The sequence below is a fragment of the Diplotaxodon limnothrissa genome, linkage group LG8, assembly GCF_057381915.1.
Source record: "Diplotaxodon limnothrissa isolate DT_005_m linkage group LG8, D_limnothrissa_male_GT1.1, whole genome shotgun sequence".
Lineage (NCBI taxonomy): Eukaryota > Metazoa > Chordata > Actinopteri > Cichliformes > Cichlidae > Diplotaxodon > Diplotaxodon limnothrissa.
Window position 1 is genome coordinate 18239591 of NC_140603.1, and position 21810 is coordinate 18261400.

Below are 21810 nucleotides of genomic sequence, written 5' to 3' on the forward strand. Positions count from 1 at the left end.
GTAGAGGTGGACTGTGAAGAGAGTTGCACTCGCCGACCTCTAAACTCTCCGGGGATCGAAGGGTCGCGTTGGCGCAGAAGCGTGCGGCGAAATGATAAATTACTGCTCTGTGTTTCATGTCACATATTTCACATTGTCAGTGGAGGCCTCAGCAGCATCCTGTCCTCTCTATGCAACGCACACGCTGGATTGCACTGCTGCAGCCGCTTTTAATTGTGTTATTTTCCTACACTTCAATGTGCAATTTCCAGCTTTCTCCAGGCGGAATTTGCACACAGCAGGTCACAGGCACAACACTGAGCAGAAAAGTGAGATGGTACTGAATCGGGCAGGGATCACAACCAATCCACTGATCCTCTTTCCCCAATGGCTCATCCAGCTTTGGAGCCTCTAAGATCCCCCGGTGATATATGGCTTTCCGACGAGCACTGTCGCAGCTAAGCCCAGAGGATCTCAGGTTCACTCTCTGCCTGTGTTTAATTTTAATCGGCATAACTCAACTTGCGAAGAAGAGAGAAAACGTCGCCTCTGCACGTGCTGTCCTATTTTCAAGCCCAAAAAAGCGATGCTCTTTACTCTTTTGCATCCATAATATCCTTTATTTGCTTACACATATTACATCTCATGACTCATACAGAGGTCATTTCATACATCAAATGATAGAGCTCTAATGTCTGAAGTTAAAGTAGTCTGGAGACAGAACTGATGGTGTAAGATTTCATATAAAATGTGTGCAGCAAGATAAGATTATGAAATCACTGAAACATATCTCTCACATTTCGTAAATGTTTGTTTTCTTGCACAGTTTTGGATCCAGGGATTACAACGGCTCCTCGCTTCACCTCAAGCAGCAGACAAGGTAGTTTCCAGGTACTCCCAAAGCCCTTCTGATAGGATCAAGTGCCTCTGATTGATGCCACATTGATTAGAGGAGACATTGCGTAACAGGGAGATGAAAGCCACAGCCGCAGTGCTAACAAGAAAGTGCACTCTGCTTGCACTGTAAACTCTTACGTTTTCAGCCCAGATCGGTTCAATTTGGTTTTACGTGGGTGGCATAGATTTACACTGAGTTGAGCAGTTATTGCCTTATTTGTCTCACGGTTACATCAATGAAGAAAGAAGGAGACGACTTTGGCCTGTACCACCGTACAATCAATGATGCTCTAGCTGCATCTTCACAAAAACAAGTCTCTGCACATATATATGATAAGCCTTTTTTTTTTACCTCCTCAGTAAGACGGTTATTTAAAGCTGTGTGGATCGCAAACACTGGCAGGCAATCAAATCCTCTTACAGAAGAGGTAGATCTACTGCAACGCTCGCCTGCTTACAAGAAGCAAAAGTTGCCTTTACAACCTTCAATAAGTTTATACAATTTACATTTTACAATTCCTATGCCATAAACTATAAACATGTGAAATCATTCACATTTAAAAAGACTTTTAAATGGAATCGATAAGAAATTGTAAGTTCAATCTTAATACCCGTGTAGTAAAATTGTGTCTTTTCCCAGTTCAGCGCAGCTCAGAGGAATTCATCAAAGCTGACGATAAAGTTCAAAACACAGACTCGACGTCTGGATGTGATTCTAGTGATAATTTGTCCTCTTTCAAAGCTCCCCTCCATCCTCCTTCCAAGACAGTCCAAGTACAAAATACTCAAATAATCAAAAAAAAATATAAGTATATATAGATATAGTTGCATATTAAAATACAAACACCTTCACACAGCTTCTTAGTGCCTTTTGAGGTAAGAGACATCGGTCTTTATTTCAAGACAGTGCGTTTCTCACTATTACATGCATTCCTTGCTTTTCACCACTAAAGCATTAACAGATCCCTCAGATTGCAGCTTTCCTACTCTTAATGTGAAGGAATTCATTTCACACATTCCCTTTAGCCCCTTTCCTCAGGTCCGTAGCCATGACGTTACATTACCCTCACTTTATCACGTCTGCCACTGTCAAAATAGCAGCAGCTAAGTGCGTTGTGCGACCTACAGTATCAAAATATACTGCGTGTTAACTGACTGCCAACAGGAGCGCTCTCTGAATTGTCTACTGCAGCACTGTACATGCTCTGGCATGTGTACACCCCACACGCTGCACCCTATCTGAACTACACATAACTAGTTTTTCCTTCCAGCCACACTTTTAAAACATGTCAGAAATATTTTTGGTTAACGCTAAGGAATTTTTGCGACAGTATGATTTTTCTTTAAAAATGTCCACAGCATTGTTCAGCAGGAAGGAGAAACGTGTCTTTCAAAGTCGAACAGCTTCTCTTCCAGGTTTCACGGTGAAGTCTCTGACTCTTCCCTCCTTGAAGAAAAGGTTAGGTGGGTCTATTCCAAACTGCAGTGCAGACCAGACCTGGCAGGCTACACAGAACCAGACTAGACCATACAGGGCTGGACCGGACTACATGAATGAAACAGCGAATAACCAGAACTATAGCGGTGTAGGCGAGACCACACCGAGGAAAAAGCTTCGATGAGATGAGCTTTCAGACCAGGAAAGACTAGTGTTGTCTAGATTAGTCCTAAACAGACTGTTTCAGTTCAGATCCAAGCACTGGTGGAACTTAACAGATGGTGCACGTCTTTGATTTCCCTCCTTCGCCACCTAAATATACAAAGAAGAAAAAAAGAAAAAAGAAAGATGAACTCTTCTGTCGAGCCAACAGATTAATGATCGCACAAAGATATTCTTACCTTTCTTGGCTTCCTCTTCTTCTAGTTTCTTCTTCTCATCCTCAATGGCCTTCATCTTCGCGTTGTATACTTCAGCCAGCTCGTTCCAGTGTGCCCTGTTATTGTTCAGGCCGTCAAACATAGGCTGGATCTCTTTGTGGAACCTTGAGAATTCCTGGGAAAAGAAAAACAAATGAAATGTAAGTATGTGTTACTTATGTTATATAATAACTGGAAGAATGCAGTTTTTTCCCCCCTCTTGCACTAATATGTTCTGCCTCTTACAGCACCGGCCTGCAAGGACAGCAGATTCATGGATGTAGCCTATGTGTTTATTCTAGTGTAAATACCATCTGGTGACAAATTAACAGCAACACTAATTACTTATACACGCTTTCCAGTGATGTAGAACTGGTGCCCAAACTTGAACCGAGAAAGAAATGGCTGGGCTTAAAGTCAGAACCAGAAAGCATGCTGGGTATTTGAAGGACGCCTGCTATAAATTTACTGATCAGGTACAGACAGAGTCCTTTGTTTCTTTGTGCCATGATTAGGAAAAATCCCAAAGGTGATCACTCAGAACATGCCTGTGTCTCTTCTCTGTGGACAAACAGACCCAAACCACACCAGCACGGTGTCCCCAAAGGTCCTGTAGTTTCTTTAAATTTCTTCACCTGTCGTGTAGCTGGCCTTCTGGGCTCAACTGGTAATCTCAATACATCCTGTTACACAACCTAAGATGGTTGATGCTGCTGTGCTGCTTTCTGTAAAGCTAATAATGACACTGCGTGTGAAATTGCCAGTTTGCAATCGGCACCAATGTTTTTGCTCCTGCGCTGTGCAGTGACGTTTTGGTGTATCGTTTTGGTGTTCAACTTTATCACCACAGAGTCCTCTCTGTTCTAATTATTATTTATGAAATATGGGAACACTTACACCTGGCTTTTCATCGAGCTGTTCAGGAGGGCTTGAAAATAAATATTATTGCCTTGGAAACACTATAAAGGCTCCGAGTAAAATTAATGACTGTGCTAAGTTATTTTTGTTTGGCTCTGCCTTTCTTAAAGGCCCCTCACAGTAGGATTACACAGTTGCAGTAGTATTAGCGCTTGTTTAAAAATACAGATAAACTACTGCAACATAGACCAGACTTCCTTTCTTGTCTGTTTCACTACCAGCCTCCACTAGTCATCTTTTGGCACGGCGGCACAGTGTAAAAAAAAAAAAAAGTTTTCACCTTGTACACAAATGAGCACACAAAGTCGATGAAACCACACTGCATCTTGGGGAGCTGTTCGGCACAGTTTCTGTCCATCATGGGCTGAGAGAGACAAGAGGAAGAGTTTTCAGGTGAAAGAGGGTCAAACAGTTGCTCTGTAATGCTAAAAAACAAACCAAAACGTGAACGGACAAGAAGAAAGCCACAGGAGGGGGTGCGGCTCTTACAATTGGTTGCTGGTCCAAAACACTTTTCTCCAAATCGCCCTGTTCCCAGAACTCAGCAGCCACCATCAGAGCCACCTGCAGACAAAACAGGGCGACAAACAGAACAAAGCGTGATGATGCAGGGAAATCAAAGGCACGCAGTGGCGGAAGTACAGCATGAGCGCGTCGAGTTATTTTCAGTACTCTTCAAACTACACATGGGATTTCACCGGCTCAGGTCAGGATGTCTTCTAGCAGCTATAAATATGGAACTTTTTTACTGATATCAAACAGAATAACACAAATAGCTTATTTCTTCCCGTATTAGTGAGAGTTTTTATTTTCTTGTGAACTTCACCTGACATTTTGAAATCAGGCCATGTCAGCGCTGCAAAGGTCACCCACCTTGCTCTGTACCTCCCACGGCTTGGTGATGGCTGACAAGTCACAACCTGTCATCATCATGGCCCTGAAGGTGTGAGACAAACACACAGTCAGAGGGACAAAGAAAAAAAAACAGGACGTGCAACACGCTGATGATTTGCCGTGGCCTGCTGTCTCAGAAATCTCATCTTTCTAAAATCAACTTGACAGACTTTTCTCAGCACGTTAAATCAGTTTACATACATGACGATTTCCTTCCTGATGGGGTTGTTGGAAACAAAAGCCGTGGCCTCTTTTTCGTCTGTCATTGGCTCCGTGGCATTCACGATGTTTTGGAACATGGTTCTCTTTCTGTGTGGAGAGAAACAGGTCACATCAACTGGGCTGCTTTTTTACAGCTTTTGCGATCACGTCTTCGACTAGCCGTTGTTTTACGTCTCGCATTAACTGTGGCTGCAAAACGGCCGATCTGCAGCAAACCTACTTGAAGTAAAGCGCCAGATCTGTGGCGATGATGCAGACGTCGAACAAGTGCTGCACATTCTCAAACTGACGCTTCTGGAGGTTGCAGAAGATGTTCAAGCTCTGCGGGAGATCATAAATAGTGATCAAACGCGTGTGTTTTTCCTTTTTAAATATCACAACTGAAATTACTGGACAAGAAAAAATGTCGTACCTCCTCCCCCATTAGAGTCTTGCTGTACTCCAAATGGTGTCTCTCCATGATGGAGGAGCCATGAAGTCTGGCCAGAGGAGATGAACTCCTACAGGGGGAAAAAAGAGACAGTTTAGACACTGGTCCATATATTGCCAAACACGATCATAAAAGAGTCGGTTTGACTTGCTTTGTCTGGTAGAGGTTGTTGGTTCCTCTGTGGTCGATATCATGGCAGAAAGCAGCGGCCACCATGGCAAAGGCATCGAGATCAGTGTAGTATTTCCTTAGCTTTCCTGTCTGTAGTAGAAGAAAGAGTCAAATAAGAGCTTAGAAAAGTTTAAAAGGCTTGTGCTTAATCTATGTAGCAAGAACTGGATGTTGTGCAGGCCTTACCTGCAGCAGGCAGAACATAGTGTGGCCTACGTTGAAACCGTGCCTCCAGTTGTGGTAGGTAATGGCACGATAACCCTTCCTCACGGTGTACATCCACCTGGTCAGTGTCTGAGGGGGAAAGGGAGGGTTCGGATTTAAAAACAAAGCAAAAAGGAGAGGAAATTGTATAGCTGGTGCACTTTCTTTTCATGCCTAAGGAAAGCAACTCTTGCCCTACAGCACTACAGAGAATCACTCATATTTGTAACTGCAGTACAGCATGGCACGCTTCGACAGTCTAATTAAGGATCGCATCCACTTCTTTGTTCCCAGTGAAACAGAGCCATGGCAGCTTGCCTGTTGCCAAAAAAGATTCACAGATGATGGCACGAACATTCTGTGTCCCCAAGGCTCGTCTCTTCTCTCATTATTAATAAAATAGCAGCAGTTTTAAGTTCCAAAGGATTTGGAACATGATGATCATCTTTATGTTTGCATCAGAACTTTGCTTCGGGAGCATTTAAGGACAAGAACGCCACGTCGAGAAATGATAAAAGAACTGGGAGAGCAGTTCGAGCGCGTCTTGTTTGAACAGGTTTATCAAAGCAAGCGTCTGATTATAGGACTCACTTCTGCGGGAACTTTAAACTTCTCGACGACTCCGAGTTCGAAGAACATGCGAATGCCGGCTTTGATGAGGTCGAACTCGGTCACGGGGAAGTCGCTGAAGGAGAACAGGTACAGATTCTCGCCGTTGACGTTGTCTGCCACCGGGATGTTTGCCCTCTGAACAGAAACACATGACATGCGTGGCTTATTCCCTGAAATGCTTACAGTGTCTTTCTTGTGGACCAACTTTATTTTGGTTCAAACTAAATGAAACGATTGACTGATGAGCAGCTCACCAACAGTTTGTACATCTCTTTCTGGTCGCAGTCTTCAGGATCAGCATCAAACTTCTCCTTGGTGTTCTGGTTGTAAACGAGAGAACAAGCATTTCAGCTGACATTTACATTGCATGTTATGTTATACTTTCAGAGATTTCAGACAAGTACTCCCAGAAGTACCCTTGTAAACTCTTGTCAAATCTTCTCTTGCCAAGTGGATATATCATCCATTAGACCTCCTATCAGTTCCCTAATAGCTGGTAATGTAGGACTGCTACTCAATAAGCTTTTCACAGTGCATTACCTTTTGACTACTTTAAATCCCTGCTTAAATTGCTTCTCGAACAAATGCGGAGAGGTCAGAGGTAAGTTTCGGGAAAGAAAAAGGCAAGGTGACGCTAACCAGAATGGACTGCAGCTCATCCGTGGTACATCTGGTCTGGTACATGAGCATCTCCTGGGCGATATCCTTCCTCCACTCCATACGGTTCAGCTTGTCATAGGTGTCACAGTTCAGCACTGACCAGCCGAGGAACTGTGTCAGGGCCTGGTGCAAACAACGAGATCAAGAAAGCATGAGAAAAAAGAAGCAGGATCTACTGAGCTGTGACCCCGCATAACCCTGATTTACATCAAACTCCTGTAAAAACACTTTCCCTCGTGTAATATATGCGTAGTAATACAGCCAACATGCAAATTCATGCAGTTTTCTGCTACAGAGAAGGAGTGCTAAAGATTTACATACAAACAACAACATGACATTGTGTGTGAGGGTCACAGCGAGGGTGAGAGAGGACGCCAACCTCAGTGATCTGTTCGTCATGTTCATCGAACGGTTTGCCGTCTTTCCTGTTGAAGAACGTGGCGATGCCCACGATTTCTTCCTTCTTGTTGACGATGGGCAGCGACAGGACGTTTTTGATGACAAACCCCGTCTCGTCCACAGCCTCTTTCTGAAAGACACGGCGATGTGTTTTATACGTTTTATGTTTTCGTGTAATGTGCATTAACCATCCAAGCACAAAGAGAGGAAAAAGTCCCGCACCTGGAAAGTGAAGTAGTCGTCTGCAGCCACATTCATCATGTTGCAAATCTGCAAGCAGTCACAAAAAAATATTTTCACATGTATCAACAGTTTTAATCAATCTATCTTTGATTGTTGCATGTGGCCTTTAAAGTTTGCAGATTGTATTCCACATAAATGCACCGGTTATATGCACAACTGGTTTTTAATCAGACCGCATCAGTTGTTGTTGGGTACACAGGTTACTTTCATTCTTTGCTCGTTTTGGTAATTCAGCTAAAAAGAAAATGTACTTACAAAGCCATTCTCTGCCACATAGGTTGGTAGGCCGCTAACCAAAGCCCAGTGATCGGCTGGGGGACCACTGCAAAAAGAAGCACACGCAGCAAGGTGAATTTGAGTGAGACACATATTAAACAGTGGGCACTCTTTCAAAGCAGACTTACTCATATACACCTTCTTGTTAGTCTTCAAATAACATTCATCAGACCCCCCCCCAGAATTACTTCTTATCTAAATAGAAGATTAATGTTGTGGGCAAGCGTGACTGCTTCATCTATTTTAAAATGTACTGACTACCTGCAATTTTGACCATTTTGTACATGGACTAGCTAGGACTTTTATTTTGAAAAATATAGCCTCTCAAATTTATAATGTTCTCAATTACAAGTCAAGGACACATACTCGCAAAAAAATTATTTGCTCCCATAAACATGAGGTAATAGTTTTGAGTAAAATGCAACTGAAATATAAAAATGAAATGTTTATTTCTTAAAATAATTCATTCTTGTGGTAAACTGACTCAAGTAAGTTTTATTTGACCAGATTCCAGTCGATTTAAAGTTGTAGTTTGCACTTATGTAACACAATTACCAGGACAATTCACATGTAATCAAATTGTTTATTAAAGTAATTGTACTCAATTTAATTAGTAGTTTGACTTGTTGTTAAATTACTAATTAAATTACAAATGAATATCATGATCCTAACGCACTGCTGTGCCAAGACGAGCTCTTTAAACTCTCTATAGGCTCCTCGTTAGTGACTTTATTTTTTTTTATTATTCATTTTGGGTAATGTAGTGATGCCAGAGCTGACAGGCGGGAAGGAGAAGAAGTGATAAAGAGCAGAAAATTACTTACTTAAAGTCAGCGGTTTTGGGAAGTGCACTTTGGCTTTTATGTTGTATATTGAAATGAAATGTTTGAGTGCATTTGTATGTAGCCGGTGTTGCTCACGGTATGACTTTGATTTCTTCTTTGCCTTCCAGGAGGTAGTCAATGATCTTGTAAAAGTTGACTTCCTGTACAAAAAGCAAATGATCTTGATGATGATCTTTGCAAAAAAAAATGTAATTAGGTAAAAATGCCACATGGAAAAAGAGAGCTGATTTAATGAAGATATAAATGAAAGTCTTACCCTGCCGTCTGGTGTTTTGGGTCCTTTATAAGGTTCCACATCTCCAAGTTTCACCGGCCATTCATCATAAAATTCCTGGAGGAAAATAAAACCCAGGAAATGACTGCATCGGGTTATTTATGTGTGCAGCTACCTAACTGCATAACTGAATCAATTCTGCAAAACCAACCTTCTCTTTGGTCATGTCCAACAGACAGACTGAGTATCTTTCACACTGTAGATAGGTCCTTACGGTGTACAGTGCTTTGTGGAACTGTCTCTCAATGTCTGTCAACTCCTCAAACACTTTACTGGCTGACCAGAGCAGCACCTAAAGTCAGAAGTAAAAACGTGAATGCAGGAAAGCATGTGGGGGAAATGCTTGTTTTTGTTTTTTCTTTAAATACAGATTTTAAAGGAGACAGAATCATCAGTGATTTTAGACTGAACACACGGCACAGTTGGGTTTACCTGACTTCTCCTGGATTCCACATTCCACATGTAGGCTGTGTAGTGCTGCAGGGCGACGACTTGAGCAAAGTTCATGTACTTGTGGAAGAGCTAAGGACCAAATCAGATTAGACAGCAGGTTCAAAGCTGTGACACATGAGAACCTTTACTGCTACAGTGCAACTTCGCAACACGATTTTGCGTATAACGGTAACTGTGTAGGAATAATATGATAGAAAGCAGGTGAAATCTCATTTCACTTTGATCCTAAGTGTGTGGGTTTTTTTTTCTTAAATGCTGGAAATTACTTTTGTATGGTGCAAGATTTTCATCTTAGGAGTTAAAGGCTTTGCCCTGCACATCATCAACCAATTCTCTCCTTCTGAAAATCATCACTGTTACCAGACACTATCGCCAGACTCCCAAGAGTCTGTAAAAAAACCACAATTTCCTTCTGACCCAGTTTAATCTTCCAGTAATTGTACCTCATTGTGAGCGTATGGCTTCAGAGGCAGTAGTGAATGGTCTCTGATGCAGACTACAGAGATAACAGAATCATACTTAAATCTTTATGCCTTACTTAAACGTTAGTGCTCGAAAGCAATCGCACCGAGTCACTCAGGTCTGATTGGCTCCCACTGACATAATTGAAGTGTTTTGCACCCCACTGGTAAGATGTAATTACGCCAATAACCTTTATTTAGCTGCACAGTTCAAACGGCTTGAGCGCAGTAAAAGAAGTAAAAGAAGAGCAACTATGCATGTGTTTAACACAATTACTGCCAAATAAGATGCAGTTTAGACGTTAAGACAAAGAGGGCGTAATAATCGTTTGATGACACTCTAATAACATTATGTAATGCCACACGCTGAAAGCCATTAGGGATAAACCCATATATATGTATGTATATATATATATATATATATATATATATATACACACACACTTAAGCTTGTATCCTTACCGCCTCATCTTCTGGAGTGAAATGCTCTGCTCCTATTTTGTTTAGCGCCATGACGACTCCAAGGCACTCTTTTTCAGCCATCAGAGGGAAGGTCATCATGCATTTGGTCTTGTATCCAGTCTGTTTGTCCACGAAGTCAGAGAAGTTTTTATTCTGAGGGGAGAGAAAAAGCAAATAACTTTCAGCACGTCTTATTAAACCAAACTATTTATTTGAAACTACAAAGGCCGTGAAATTTTCATATGTTCATCAACTACCAAAACCTTTCATTTTCAAACAAACAACTACATTACATTTTTATATAATTAGTAACTGTCTTCAGTTAGAAGATGAAAACAATCAGTGCTGCAGGCACATTTTTGCAGTAGATGCAGACACATGACAAATAATTCTGATATTTACCTGGTTTAGAAAAAACATGGCACGATGTGAAAAATATGTGAAAAATATATGTTTCCTCTCTGTTATTAGCTTATTTCGGTATTTACTATAGCAGGACCCTTATTAAATATAAATAATACAGGGAAGATGAATATAAATGTAGGAAATAGATACAAACTATGATATTGCCTCTTTTATATAGTAGCTGATTTCTGTATGAAAGCCTTTATTTAAAAAAAAGAAAAAAATATTTTATTTAGTCATTATTGTTATTATTTATTTATTTTTAACCTAGATTATTACTTTTTCTTTGAGTTTGTTTTGTTTATTTATTTTAGCACAAAACGTCACAACTCCTCACCTTTGACACATCAGGAACATTCTGCGTTTTTTTGGAGGTGGCGGTAAAACCGACAACACCGAGATCCAGAGGAAATACGATTTCGGTCTGCGGATCGACCAGGTTAGCCTCATACTTGGAAGTCGGAGTCACGTCAAAGAGGCTGGTGGCGAGCTCAAGTATTCCGTTTCTGCCTCGACACATGTAGTAACTGAGCCTGTCAGCCTGTATGATGAGGGCCACTCTCTGCAGCACTTTGTGGAGGGCCTGCTCCATGTTCTCCGGCTTCTGCAGCTCCTTGACGAGCTCGAAAATGATGGCGGATTCTAGCACGGCGTTAACATCCTTGAACGAAGCGGTGTCTTTGATGTCCACGTTGGCCGAAAAGGCGGCGGTGAGAGCTTCAGCGCGCAGCTTCTTATCAAAGTACTCTTTTGCAAACTGCGGGTTGTTTTCCAGATATTTTTCCACACTATCCTTGTCTGCCATTTTTTCTTTCTTTTTTATGCCACAGTCCCCCCCTTTTTTGTTTTTGTTTCTTTTAAAAAAGCATCACCTGCAGGGAAAAAAGTGCCAAGCTGGAGGGTAGGAGCTGTGCTGGGGCCTGCAGGGGTGGATGGATCAATAGTGTCCGTTTGAGCCTCTGTGCATCCTCCTCCGCGGTCCCCAAACGGAGTAACGCATCTCGTGGCAACCGACAGACAGAACAGGGCAGAGTGCGGCTAAGAGGCTGAAAGGATCAAAGTGGCGCTAATTAACGTGACGTCATGACATTAAACCTCCTGCTTTAAGCGTCCTTAGGCCGCAAATCCCAGCCTGATCATTTTATATTGGGCAATCCTTGCTATGTGAAGCTGGAGGGAGGAGAAACAGATTGTTGTCAGGTCAGATGTCAGACTGGGCATGGTGGAGAGGTAAAGAATAACAAAAGGGAGCTGTCACTGAAGAAACAGGGTGTCAGGCATTTTCGCGAGAAACTAAAGTCCACAGACCTTAGTTACCTTTAGGACAGGAAATAGCAACACAGGTGTTACCAATAATGCTAATTTATCCCCTGCGGTTCAATAGGACAGAAGCTTCATTAACGTCTTAGTAAGATGCTGTTACCTGTATTTATCTGATTCGGTTAAAAATAGCTGCCATGAAATTGGTTGATACTTGCATCCCTGCAGCTGTAGGGGGATTAAATAGCTGGCCAGCACCCCAACTAAAAATTTGCCCCCAAAATAAGTGTTTTTTTTGCCCTAATATTCATTTCTAGCTGTATATAAGAGTCACATCAGTGAGGATCCATCGTCTAGTGGTTTACACATTCAGCAAACAGGTGAAAGGTTGCTGGTTTGATTCCAGCCTGAGACACAAATCCCCTGTGGGGTTGTGTCAGGAAGGGCATCCGGCGTCCAACTCTGCCAAAACAAAACAAGCAGAGCTGCATGCTGTGGTGACCCCGTGTGACAGCGAGCAGCTGAAAGTAGCTTTCTACGAGATACACAGCAGTATTCTATCACTTCCTCCACCAACCTACAGGCAAGCCATTCCCAAATTCAGTTTTATTTATACGGCACCAAATTACTACAACCGTCTCACCTCAAGGTGCTTTGAGATATAGACCCTATGATGATACAGAGACAACAAAAAACAGTCAGATCAAGTCACATCAAGAGTGCTGTGGCCCACTCAAAAACCACAAACTCTCATGGGGCCCACTCAATCTTAAATCTTCACTCTAATCAAAATACAAGACAAAGTGATGTTTTACCTTGAAAATATTATTTAATAAGCATAAACAACACAGACTGTTGGCTATAAATTACTGGCTAGTGCTACCCAGTAGTAATGTTGATATCAATGCAACACCAAGCAAATGCAGAGCCAGTATTGCTGATATCAATACTGATAGTAAAACCTTTAACTTCAAAAGGCAGCTTGTGTAACTGTGTTATGATCTATTACATGAATCATCAGCAGTTCGCACATTTTGAACACATTTTAAATGACCATCAAATCAATGTGACTTTTACTTTCCACAACAATTAGTTAACACAACAAAACAGCTTTTTCGGTGCTTATTATATTTTGAAACTGTGTTTTTTGGGTTGGGAGTTTTTTGGTTTTGTCTCTTAAGCACTTTGGGTCATTTTTCATAGTGAGTGTTTGAGGTATATTATTGTAATTTCCAAATAAAATAATTAATTCAACACAACTCAGTGGCCTACATCCTGAAATAATAGGATAGAGACTGGTATCCTATTATATTGATTGATACTATTGTGCTAGTATCACTACTACCAATACCTGCATCGGTATTGATACTATCAATATTTAAATAGATCTGCCCAGCTATACTACCCAATGCATGAACCACTCACCACTGGGACACAAACTCCAATAAATCTAGGTCAGAGTAATGAGTAATATCAAAAACTAAACATCTCCAATTACCAGTTTTAATTCACTTTTTATATAAATAAATACATTTATGTAAATATGTAACGGTGCATACTGAGTAAGCAGTTTTGAACTAAATTTATGTTTTTCTGCAGTCCACCAGGAGCCCGGCCCACACTTTGGGAATCCCTGCTACAGGCTAATGTGCAGTCACTGTTAACTGTAGTTATGAATTAAATTGAGGGCTTTCCTAGCGAGCCAACCTTGCTTTAGGTTTGTCACTGTTGTGTTATTGTGGTTGCTGCTACAGTGGAGGAAGTAGTTTACTTAAATAGCATCAGTCTCTGGCAGCGATTGTGTCCCTGGCCATAATCGTCTATTTAAAGCTCACAGTGTGTGGGCAGCCTACCTGCGCTCTAATGAAACCTTCGTGGAGGCATCAGTGCTGGAACTGGAAATTGGTCAATTAGCTGAACTTGGATGGGTACAAAACAACCATGGCTGGCTATTATTAACCGAACGCCACTGTCTGGTTAGCTGCTGGCAGGTCTTTGAGAAAAGGAGTGTCCCATTTTTTTTTCTACTTATTTATTTATTTTTTTGTTTCTGCTGTAAGGATTAAGGAGACAAGCCTATCAAAAGTGAGAACTACAAAAGGTGTGTGTGTGGGCGTGCGGATTTAGCAGGGTTTGTGGAAATAAATTAGACTAGTCAATTTCACAGCGGGAGGAGGTGGTTGGCTTCTAGTGTGTGGAGGAGGAAGGACAGACAGACAGAAAATCAGCTATCAGATGGGTATTTTCTTGGTTGTGTATTCATATGTGTTTTCTACAAATATATAAAAAACATTTTTATTATATTTTGTGTGTTTTGAGTACTTTTCAGGATATGACACTATGGACAAAAGGACCAGTTATTTTGATCTCTCTGCAATTCCATTCATTCAGTAGTAGTTCAGTAGCTGAACATTTGATACCAACATAATTCAGGTCCTGTCGGAATGTATTTGCACATTTATTAGACGAAGCACTGTGAGATCAAACATGTCCAAACACAAATTTTCTAACCATTGCACTTTATCTGCCCACCAGCACGGACGGAAAGCAGCTAGCTAGTACAGGCCTCAGGTGCATAAGCATTATTAGGAATTGTTTCTTTCTGGATACAAAGACACCAAATTTGCCAGTCTAATATACTTTTTCTTTCAAATATGCCCTCATTTTATTCATTATCCTTTCTTTTATTTCCTTTTTTGTAAGATTTTTTCACCTTTGATTAATAAGCACACACTACTTAGGTGTTTGTTTGTTACTTTTACATGATCCATGCATACTAGCAAACAGAAGGAGATGTTTTTATGTGCAGTGCATGCTACTGTAACAAATCTTTTTGATCTTTCTGATAGTAGTAGGATATCAATGAGGAGGTAAAGTTGTGTTTAAAGGAGTCATTCTTCGTGACATGGCAGTATGCATTGCCAGCGGATTATCATTTAAGCACATTTTTATCTATTAAAGCCATCCGTCTTTTTAGTCAGTTCAGGTTTGCATCTTGGCTGGAGCCTATCCCAGATGTCATAGGGCGAAAGGTGGTGTACACCTTTGACAAGTTGCCCATCTATCATAAGGGCTAACACAGAGAGACAGAAAAGCACTCACACCTACAGCATGTTTTGGACTGTGGGAGGAAGCTGGAGAACCTGGAGAGAACCCACACAGGTACAGAGAGAACACGCAAATGCCAAACAGAAAACCCACCTGGCAGCTCAATGGATTCACATCCAGGATCTTCTCAATGTTCTTCATCCATTGGTGCTAACCATGCCCTCTATTAAACATAAACCTATATTTAGAAAAGGATCGGCCATGGCAAATTATGCACACACCAGGCAGCTCAGCTGTCACACATGAAGTCACACTGTCAAAGTTAAATCAGTTTTGATTAACACCAGGTATCTTCAGGAGTCCTGAATTTGTCACAGCTTTTATTTTATTATTAGCTCATCTAGCCAAAGGACCCATGAGCTTGTGGAATCCATTGTGTGTCAAGAGAACGAAACAGTATTAGTTTGAATTTAATCAAAATTACATACAAGGATCTTATACAGAGTCTTCAGCCAAATTGTGCCCAAAGTCCAGGTCATATTGTTATTTTACAGACACATTTTCACTCCTCAGACTATTGGCTTGTATGTTTATATGTGTCTATGTGCTATCTCCATACAATCTGGGGCATGGTTAACATTAGATTCTTGATGTTAATAAAATGTGGATACCATAACTGCATATCGTGATCATGGAGTGTTTTTACTACCACTTCTAAAGACCCTAATGATATCACACATAGATGATATTCTTAATGTAACACTAACTATTACCTTTTGTTAATGTCCACATATGGTAACATTACCAATAACAAATAAATCATGAACAGAATTTGTAGCAAAATCAGAATGATTTTATAAATAATGCAGACAGCCGATTTGTGTTGATAATTATTCATTCACTGTTTGACATCATTGTGTTTTTGGACCTTAAGCTTCACAGATGTGAACTTGTTTTACCTTGGTTACACAATGTGTCCTCTCCCCCCAACCCCCACGTGCACTATCCTTTATATATCCCAAAAGGTTGATTATGTACATCTGGACGTAGCGTTTTCAGTGGGAGAAATGTTTCGTCACTCATCCGAGTGACTTCTTCAGTCTCTGTGCTCAGTATCCTTTATACGCTTACATAGGTTCAAGCTTCAAGGTTCTTTATTTGTCACATGCATAGTTATACAAGTATAACACACGCTCCTCGACATGTGCAAAAATGGGGGGTGGGGGTGGGGGTGGTAGAGGAAGAACATTATATATATAGTATATACATTAGGTGAATGTGCAGTAGTAGCAGCAAGCAGGTGAATTCTGTACATATGTAGAGGAATAGAATAATAACAGAAAAGACAGCAATTAAAAAAAAGATACTATAAAATAATTATGAATGCCAGTAATTGGAACATAAGAAAGTTGTAAGCATTTTGCTAAATAGGTCGATTAATGATTAAAAACCACTGCACTTAATGGATCCTTGTGAATGATTGATCTGTTTGGATAAGATGAGATGAGATTTGCAAATTGCACTCCTAATCATTTAATCGTGATCAAATCTGTACAATGTATATCCAATACATCTTGACATTGTCAGTCCTACATTTTGGCCCTTAAGGGCACAGGTAGGGGTGGAATTTGATTGGATTATGTTACAAGGGGACATACTACTCTACCCAAATTCAATCGGCGCGTGTTCAGTGCTTTTGCCCTCTTCAAAGCTCCAAAGTTCAGATGGGGACTGTGGATGTAGCCATGAGGTGTTTTACTCAAGTTCCAATTTTATACAGGGATTTTTACTAACTTACTTTTCCATGAGAAAAAAGAAACTCGCTCTTACTTCAAGCACTACATTCCTATTCACCAGCACACAATAAATGTTTAACGCACAGACAAATCTGGCAGTGCAATGTATATAGCTTCTTGGCCAGCGTTCACAACTGTGAAATGTTACAGCACCTCTGGCCAAATTCCAGGAGCTATTATTTCTACTCAAGAGTGATTGCCCTGTTTTTCAGCTGGCCAGCTCTTTGGTTATGCAATCTGCAGATGTTTGGCTTCACTTTTGCTCTTCTTTATTCAGCTGAGCTCTCAGAAGACCGGTTTTACGATCTTAGTGAAAAACAACAGCATCGATGTATTTAAAAGAAAAAGCCCCAGCAGACGAAAAACAGACCTGTCTTAGAGAGTAGAGTAGGTATTTCTTTTTTTATGCCAAAGTGTATTTTAACTGTGCAAACCTTTCAAAAAAACAAAATAATGCAAGCGTGAAACATTTGGGAAACATTGTTCATGCCTGATGGCAATCGAGCACGATCCACTTTCTTCAGCACAAGAACTGATCGATAAGCTTCTTTTGTGTTCAGCTATGATCGACAGCATTAAGCGCTCTGGATTTCATTGACATGGATTAATCCCAAAGGTTAAAATACATAAAGATCAGCTTCCATATATGTTGTGCTAACAGTTCCTATCATTATTGACCTCCGTTTGAAACTTCAGACTTTGCTTTTAGAAAAGACGTAATCACCTTTCTTTCGCATTGATTATTTTCTGCCGAGCGTGGACTCTGAGCTCCAGTTACACAAACACGGAGCTGGAAGATGAAAACAACTGATGCAATAACACAGATGCTGGTCAAAGCGTGTTTTATGATTTCTTTGGCAAATACAGAAAGAACCCTCCCCCCTCAAAAAAAGATATACATGTAGATCCGATCTTTCTGGTTCTACCAGTCATTGCATTGATAAAAATAGGAATCCTTTAGCAATAAGTGAAAAAACAGATATTGTGGTGGAGATTGGGAGGGGTGGTCCACCAAATGTGCAGAACACATAAATCAATAGGAGTGGGGTCTGCGGTTATGTAAATGTTTGTCCAATGGAAGGCAAACTCGCTGTGGGGAAAGCAGGGGCGCTCTGGGTCTCCAGAAGTTATTATGTAATACTGGCCAGCTGTATTTAAGGCCAGTCCAGACTGAAAATCAGAGGATTTCTTTGGAGTCTTTGTGGTATCAAGGTACACACTCACATGGATTGTTTTTTGGGGGGTTTTGCTTTTACATTTTCAGTCAAATATTTAAAGATATATCATTTTTTCTGGTATTGGTTTTATTTTTTAAACACTATTGTAGCCCTGTGGAAGTACTTTTTGGAGTTTCATCACATTCTGCTCGTCTTGAGGACTTGCAGTGCAGTGTGCATGTCTGTATTTCTGTTGTTGTTCTCCATTATGCCTCCTTTTTTTCTCTAACTGTCTGTGGTCTGTGCCTTCTTTCTCTTCTTCTTTCCTCGGAGGTAGAATGCTTCGGTACGTTGTAGCCCTCTCTCTCCTGGCACTGTCCTGGGCACAGGACTGCCAGGTAGCCAACATCAACGTCATGCAGAATTTCGACAAAACTAGGGTGAGTTGAAAAATATTAACTACGTTGTTATTTAAAAAAAATGTTTTACATAATTTCTGAGTAGTACTATTCCACCGTGATTTTTCTTTAATGTGTTCTTCTACTCGTAGTATGCAGGGACATGGTATGCTGTAGGGAAGAAGGATCCAGAAGGCCTGTTCTTGCTTGATAACGTCATAGCCCAGATAAATATTGAAGAAGATGGCAAAATGACTGCCACCGCCCAAGGCAGAGTCATCATCCTCAAGTAGGCTCTGTTCTGTGGAGGCTTTTGCTTTGAACGTGTGCAATTTGCAATATGAGATTTTTTTTGTCTCGCATTTTTTGTAATGACTTATTCTCTCTGTTTGACCTCTAGCAACTGGGAGATGTGTGCCCACATGTTTGCCACATTCGAGGAGACTGCTGACCCTGCAAAGTTTAAGATGAAGTATTGGGGAGCTGCATCCTACTTGCAGACAGGAAGTAAGTTATGAAGTGAAAAGCACCTTTAACTTTCATGTTGAATCAAATTTGTCTTTGTTCAGACTTTAAAAAGAAATCCTTTCAACAATGAACGACCAGACACTGTAATTGTTACTTGATAGTCACCACCAAGGGGGTTTTGACCTTAAGCCAACTGATAATATAACATAATTATCAACTGCTGCACTTAATTCGTGACCCCGGACACTGGAAAATGAATAGTGTTTTGTTGAGTTCAATTTTAACGTCAGGGGGTATGACTATGTATTTACTGTGTTATTAAAGAAAAAGGAGGTTAAGTAATAATTTTAGACACGGGATGCAATCACTAAAACATCAGTATCCACCACTGGATCAAACAGCTGTATTATTAATATTACTTTAATGTTTTTTTAAGTGAAAAAATATACATATATATATATTTTTTTTTCTGTTATTTTGGCTTCATACTTTCTTTGTTGTTTTTTGTTTTTCTCAGTATGTAAGTTGAAAATTTGTAAATGAATGGTTTTGCAAAAGTAACCTCTCCTCCACACTCTCCGTGCTCTTAGATGATGACCACTGGGTTATTGACACTGACTATGACAACTACGCAGTCCACTACTCCTGCAGACTAGTGGACGCTGATGGCACTTGCCTAGATGGGTACTCCTTCATATTCTCTCGTCACTCAACTGGCCTAAGGCCAGAAGACCAGCCAGTTGTCCTCCAGAAGAAGACAGACCTCTGTCTGTTGGGTAAATACAGACGGGTTGCACACACCGGTGAGTTGACTATGCTTTGATTCTTTGATCTGTGGCTTTTATCAGTCCGTCATTCAATAGGGTAAAAGACCAAGTGAATAATTGACTAAATTAAAAGGTGAAAATTCTTGTGGTCAGTGTCTGCCCGGCCTATATTGCCAATATTTTCAGAAATATAGGAAAATAAAATGCTCAGTACTAACGCATGCAGAAGATGTTTAAGCTACCATATAGTTAATAATGCTACTTATCTCCCTTGTGTTGCAGGCTTCTGTGAGAGTGGCACATCTCTTGACCCACAGTGACACTTTGCTGATCTTGGATTGAATCCCACTGCTTAGTCACCTCTTCTGTCTCCATCTCTATTATAAAAAAGCAGCACATTCTTCTTTAAAAATGAACCAAAATTGAACTATGAACAGCCACATTTATATAGCTGCAATCTCAAATTAAAAGGAAAGATGGTTGTTATTGTTCTCTTCCTATATTCCCTCATGAGTACCATTAAAACAAACAAACAATCAGAATGACAGAATTATGCAATCAGCCAATCAGCTCTCTCTCAATGTGACAAACAATTATCTGTTAACCTGGATTTTTAGCAGTACTGCAGCTCTGGGTAAGAACCACTATGTTTATTATAAAGAAAACACTGGTTCAGTGTTCTAATGAATGCACAGTATCTTGTAGTCCTCGAGGAGATATAGTTTTTTAACTATACATACACAGATACACATTAGCTCATGTGCTATATATTTATAGGGTCATAAAAGAGCAGTTAAGTTGTTTCTTCTTCATATGACGTTTGCTTCTTGATCCAGTTTTTGAAATAAAACATTCATACCACTGTGGCTCACTTCATTCTTTATTGCCCTTTAAATATTTATCTACGTTCCTGGATCGCAAATAATGAATTCGTGTCGTTGCTTTTGGATTCTGTCAGACAAAACACATCAAAAGTACAGCCAAGTAGAATTTTTTGCTTTTTTAAATCTTTTATAATTGCGCTACAAGAAAACAAAGCAAAAGGGGAAAAACACAATGGTACAAATTAAGCTTCTAGCTATGGCTTCTTACATGTTTGTTAAGCAAGTAGCATGGAAAAGTGGGAAAATATATTTATAATTTACACATACTGCACATTCTGATCAGTGGTGAACATCAGTTTATTTAATATGATTTTTGTGGAAAACAAGAAAATGATGCTACCATCTTTTTTTTTTTTTTTTGTAAATGGGTACGAATTGCTAAATTAGTAAGCATGGGATGTGAACTTCTTTATGCTTCTGCAAGTGAAGTTGCCATAAAAAGAAATAACACAAGAATCCCTGCTTTAGCCGATAAGCTTTGTGAACACTGTACATGCAAAATAGCAACATGCTAGCTGACATTTGCATAGGTTAAAGTTTGCCTGGAAAACAACTGATCTTGTTGTATAGATTGATATGAACCCCTCCAAAATATCAACAACTAAATAAAAGAAAGAAAAACTAAACAGGGGAAGATGTGCTGGGAAGAGATTTACATCTTTATTGCACATTTTTTGTACAGTACAGTACAGATCATGGCAAAACTACTTTGGTGTACATGATTGAAATAAATCAGGTTTAAAACAAAAAAACAAAAAAACAAAAACAAAAAACAGGTAAACTTATTGATAAAAGTTGGACTCTTGGATCTTCTATGAGAGCTAGCCCAAATAAAAACAACCACATATAAGATGCACAGCAGTGTTCGTTTCATGTCAACTGGTCACACTGCCAAGGCTGCGAGAATAGACACCTTAACCTCTTTTTCCCCTACCGGGAGGACCTTTGGTAATCCCTGCCTTAAATAGTTTAGTACAAGGAATTAACTCATGCAATCTAATTCCAGCTTTAAATAGCCGCAGGCTTGAAAAGTCAAGGTGGAGATGGAAGTGAGCTTCACTTGAACAGGAAAGAATACAGGGACAACCACCCACATGTGACTAGATAAGCTCCCGACTGCTGTACATTTTAAGTCTGGTTCAGTTCAGGCAAATAAAAACTTGGTCATGGTTTGGGATACTTTACACAGCTGTTTACACGTTAAACAGAGAAATGCTTTAGCAATTGCACAAACATCACTGACATAACCGAAAACACATGGCTAATTAGGTAACATAACACTTTCGCATAAAGCCAGGCAAAAAGAAACACGACTACTGCTGCCGATGATGATGGAGGGAAAAGAAGAGGAGTTTAGAAAGTGTGTGTTT

The 21810-nt window shown here is 40.2% G+C and overlaps 2 protein-coding genes across 2 annotated transcripts; one reads left to right on the forward strand and one right to left on the reverse strand.

Moving 5' to 3' along the window:
* Nucleotides 1-2585: 2585 nt before the first annotated feature.
* On the reverse strand, nucleotides 2586-11467 carry pde6c (phosphodiesterase 6C, cGMP-specific, cone, alpha prime). The gene is made up of 22 exons (XM_085360751.1): nucleotides 11000-11467; nucleotides 10258-10410; nucleotides 9314-9403; nucleotides 9033-9173; nucleotides 8864-8938; nucleotides 8683-8747; nucleotides 7742-7808; nucleotides 7466-7513; nucleotides 7224-7373; nucleotides 6824-6967; nucleotides 6439-6504; nucleotides 6164-6319; nucleotides 5555-5662; nucleotides 5349-5458; nucleotides 5180-5267; nucleotides 4988-5088; nucleotides 4747-4854; nucleotides 4525-4588; nucleotides 4141-4215; nucleotides 3932-4015; nucleotides 2716-2869; nucleotides 2586-2626 (listed from the first exon to the last, which is right to left on the reverse strand). The coding sequence occupies exons 1-22, from the start codon at nucleotides 11465-11467 to the stop codon at nucleotides 2586-2588; spliced, it is 2556 nt and encodes an 851-aa protein (XP_085216877.1).
* A 6428-nt stretch (nucleotides 11468-17895) lies between these two features.
* rbp4 (retinol binding protein 4, plasma) lies at nucleotides 17896-20419 on the forward strand. The gene is made up of 6 exons (XM_085360752.1): nucleotides 17896-17978; nucleotides 18261-18363; nucleotides 18474-18610; nucleotides 18722-18828; nucleotides 19380-19592; nucleotides 19839-20419. Exons 2-6 carry the CDS (start codon nucleotides 18262-18264, stop codon nucleotides 19874-19876), a joined length of 597 nt encoding a protein of 198 aa, XP_085216878.1. The 5' UTR covers nucleotides 17896-17978; nucleotide 18261; the 3' UTR covers nucleotides 19877-20419.
* The last annotated feature ends 1391 nt before the right edge of the window (nucleotides 20420-21810 follow it).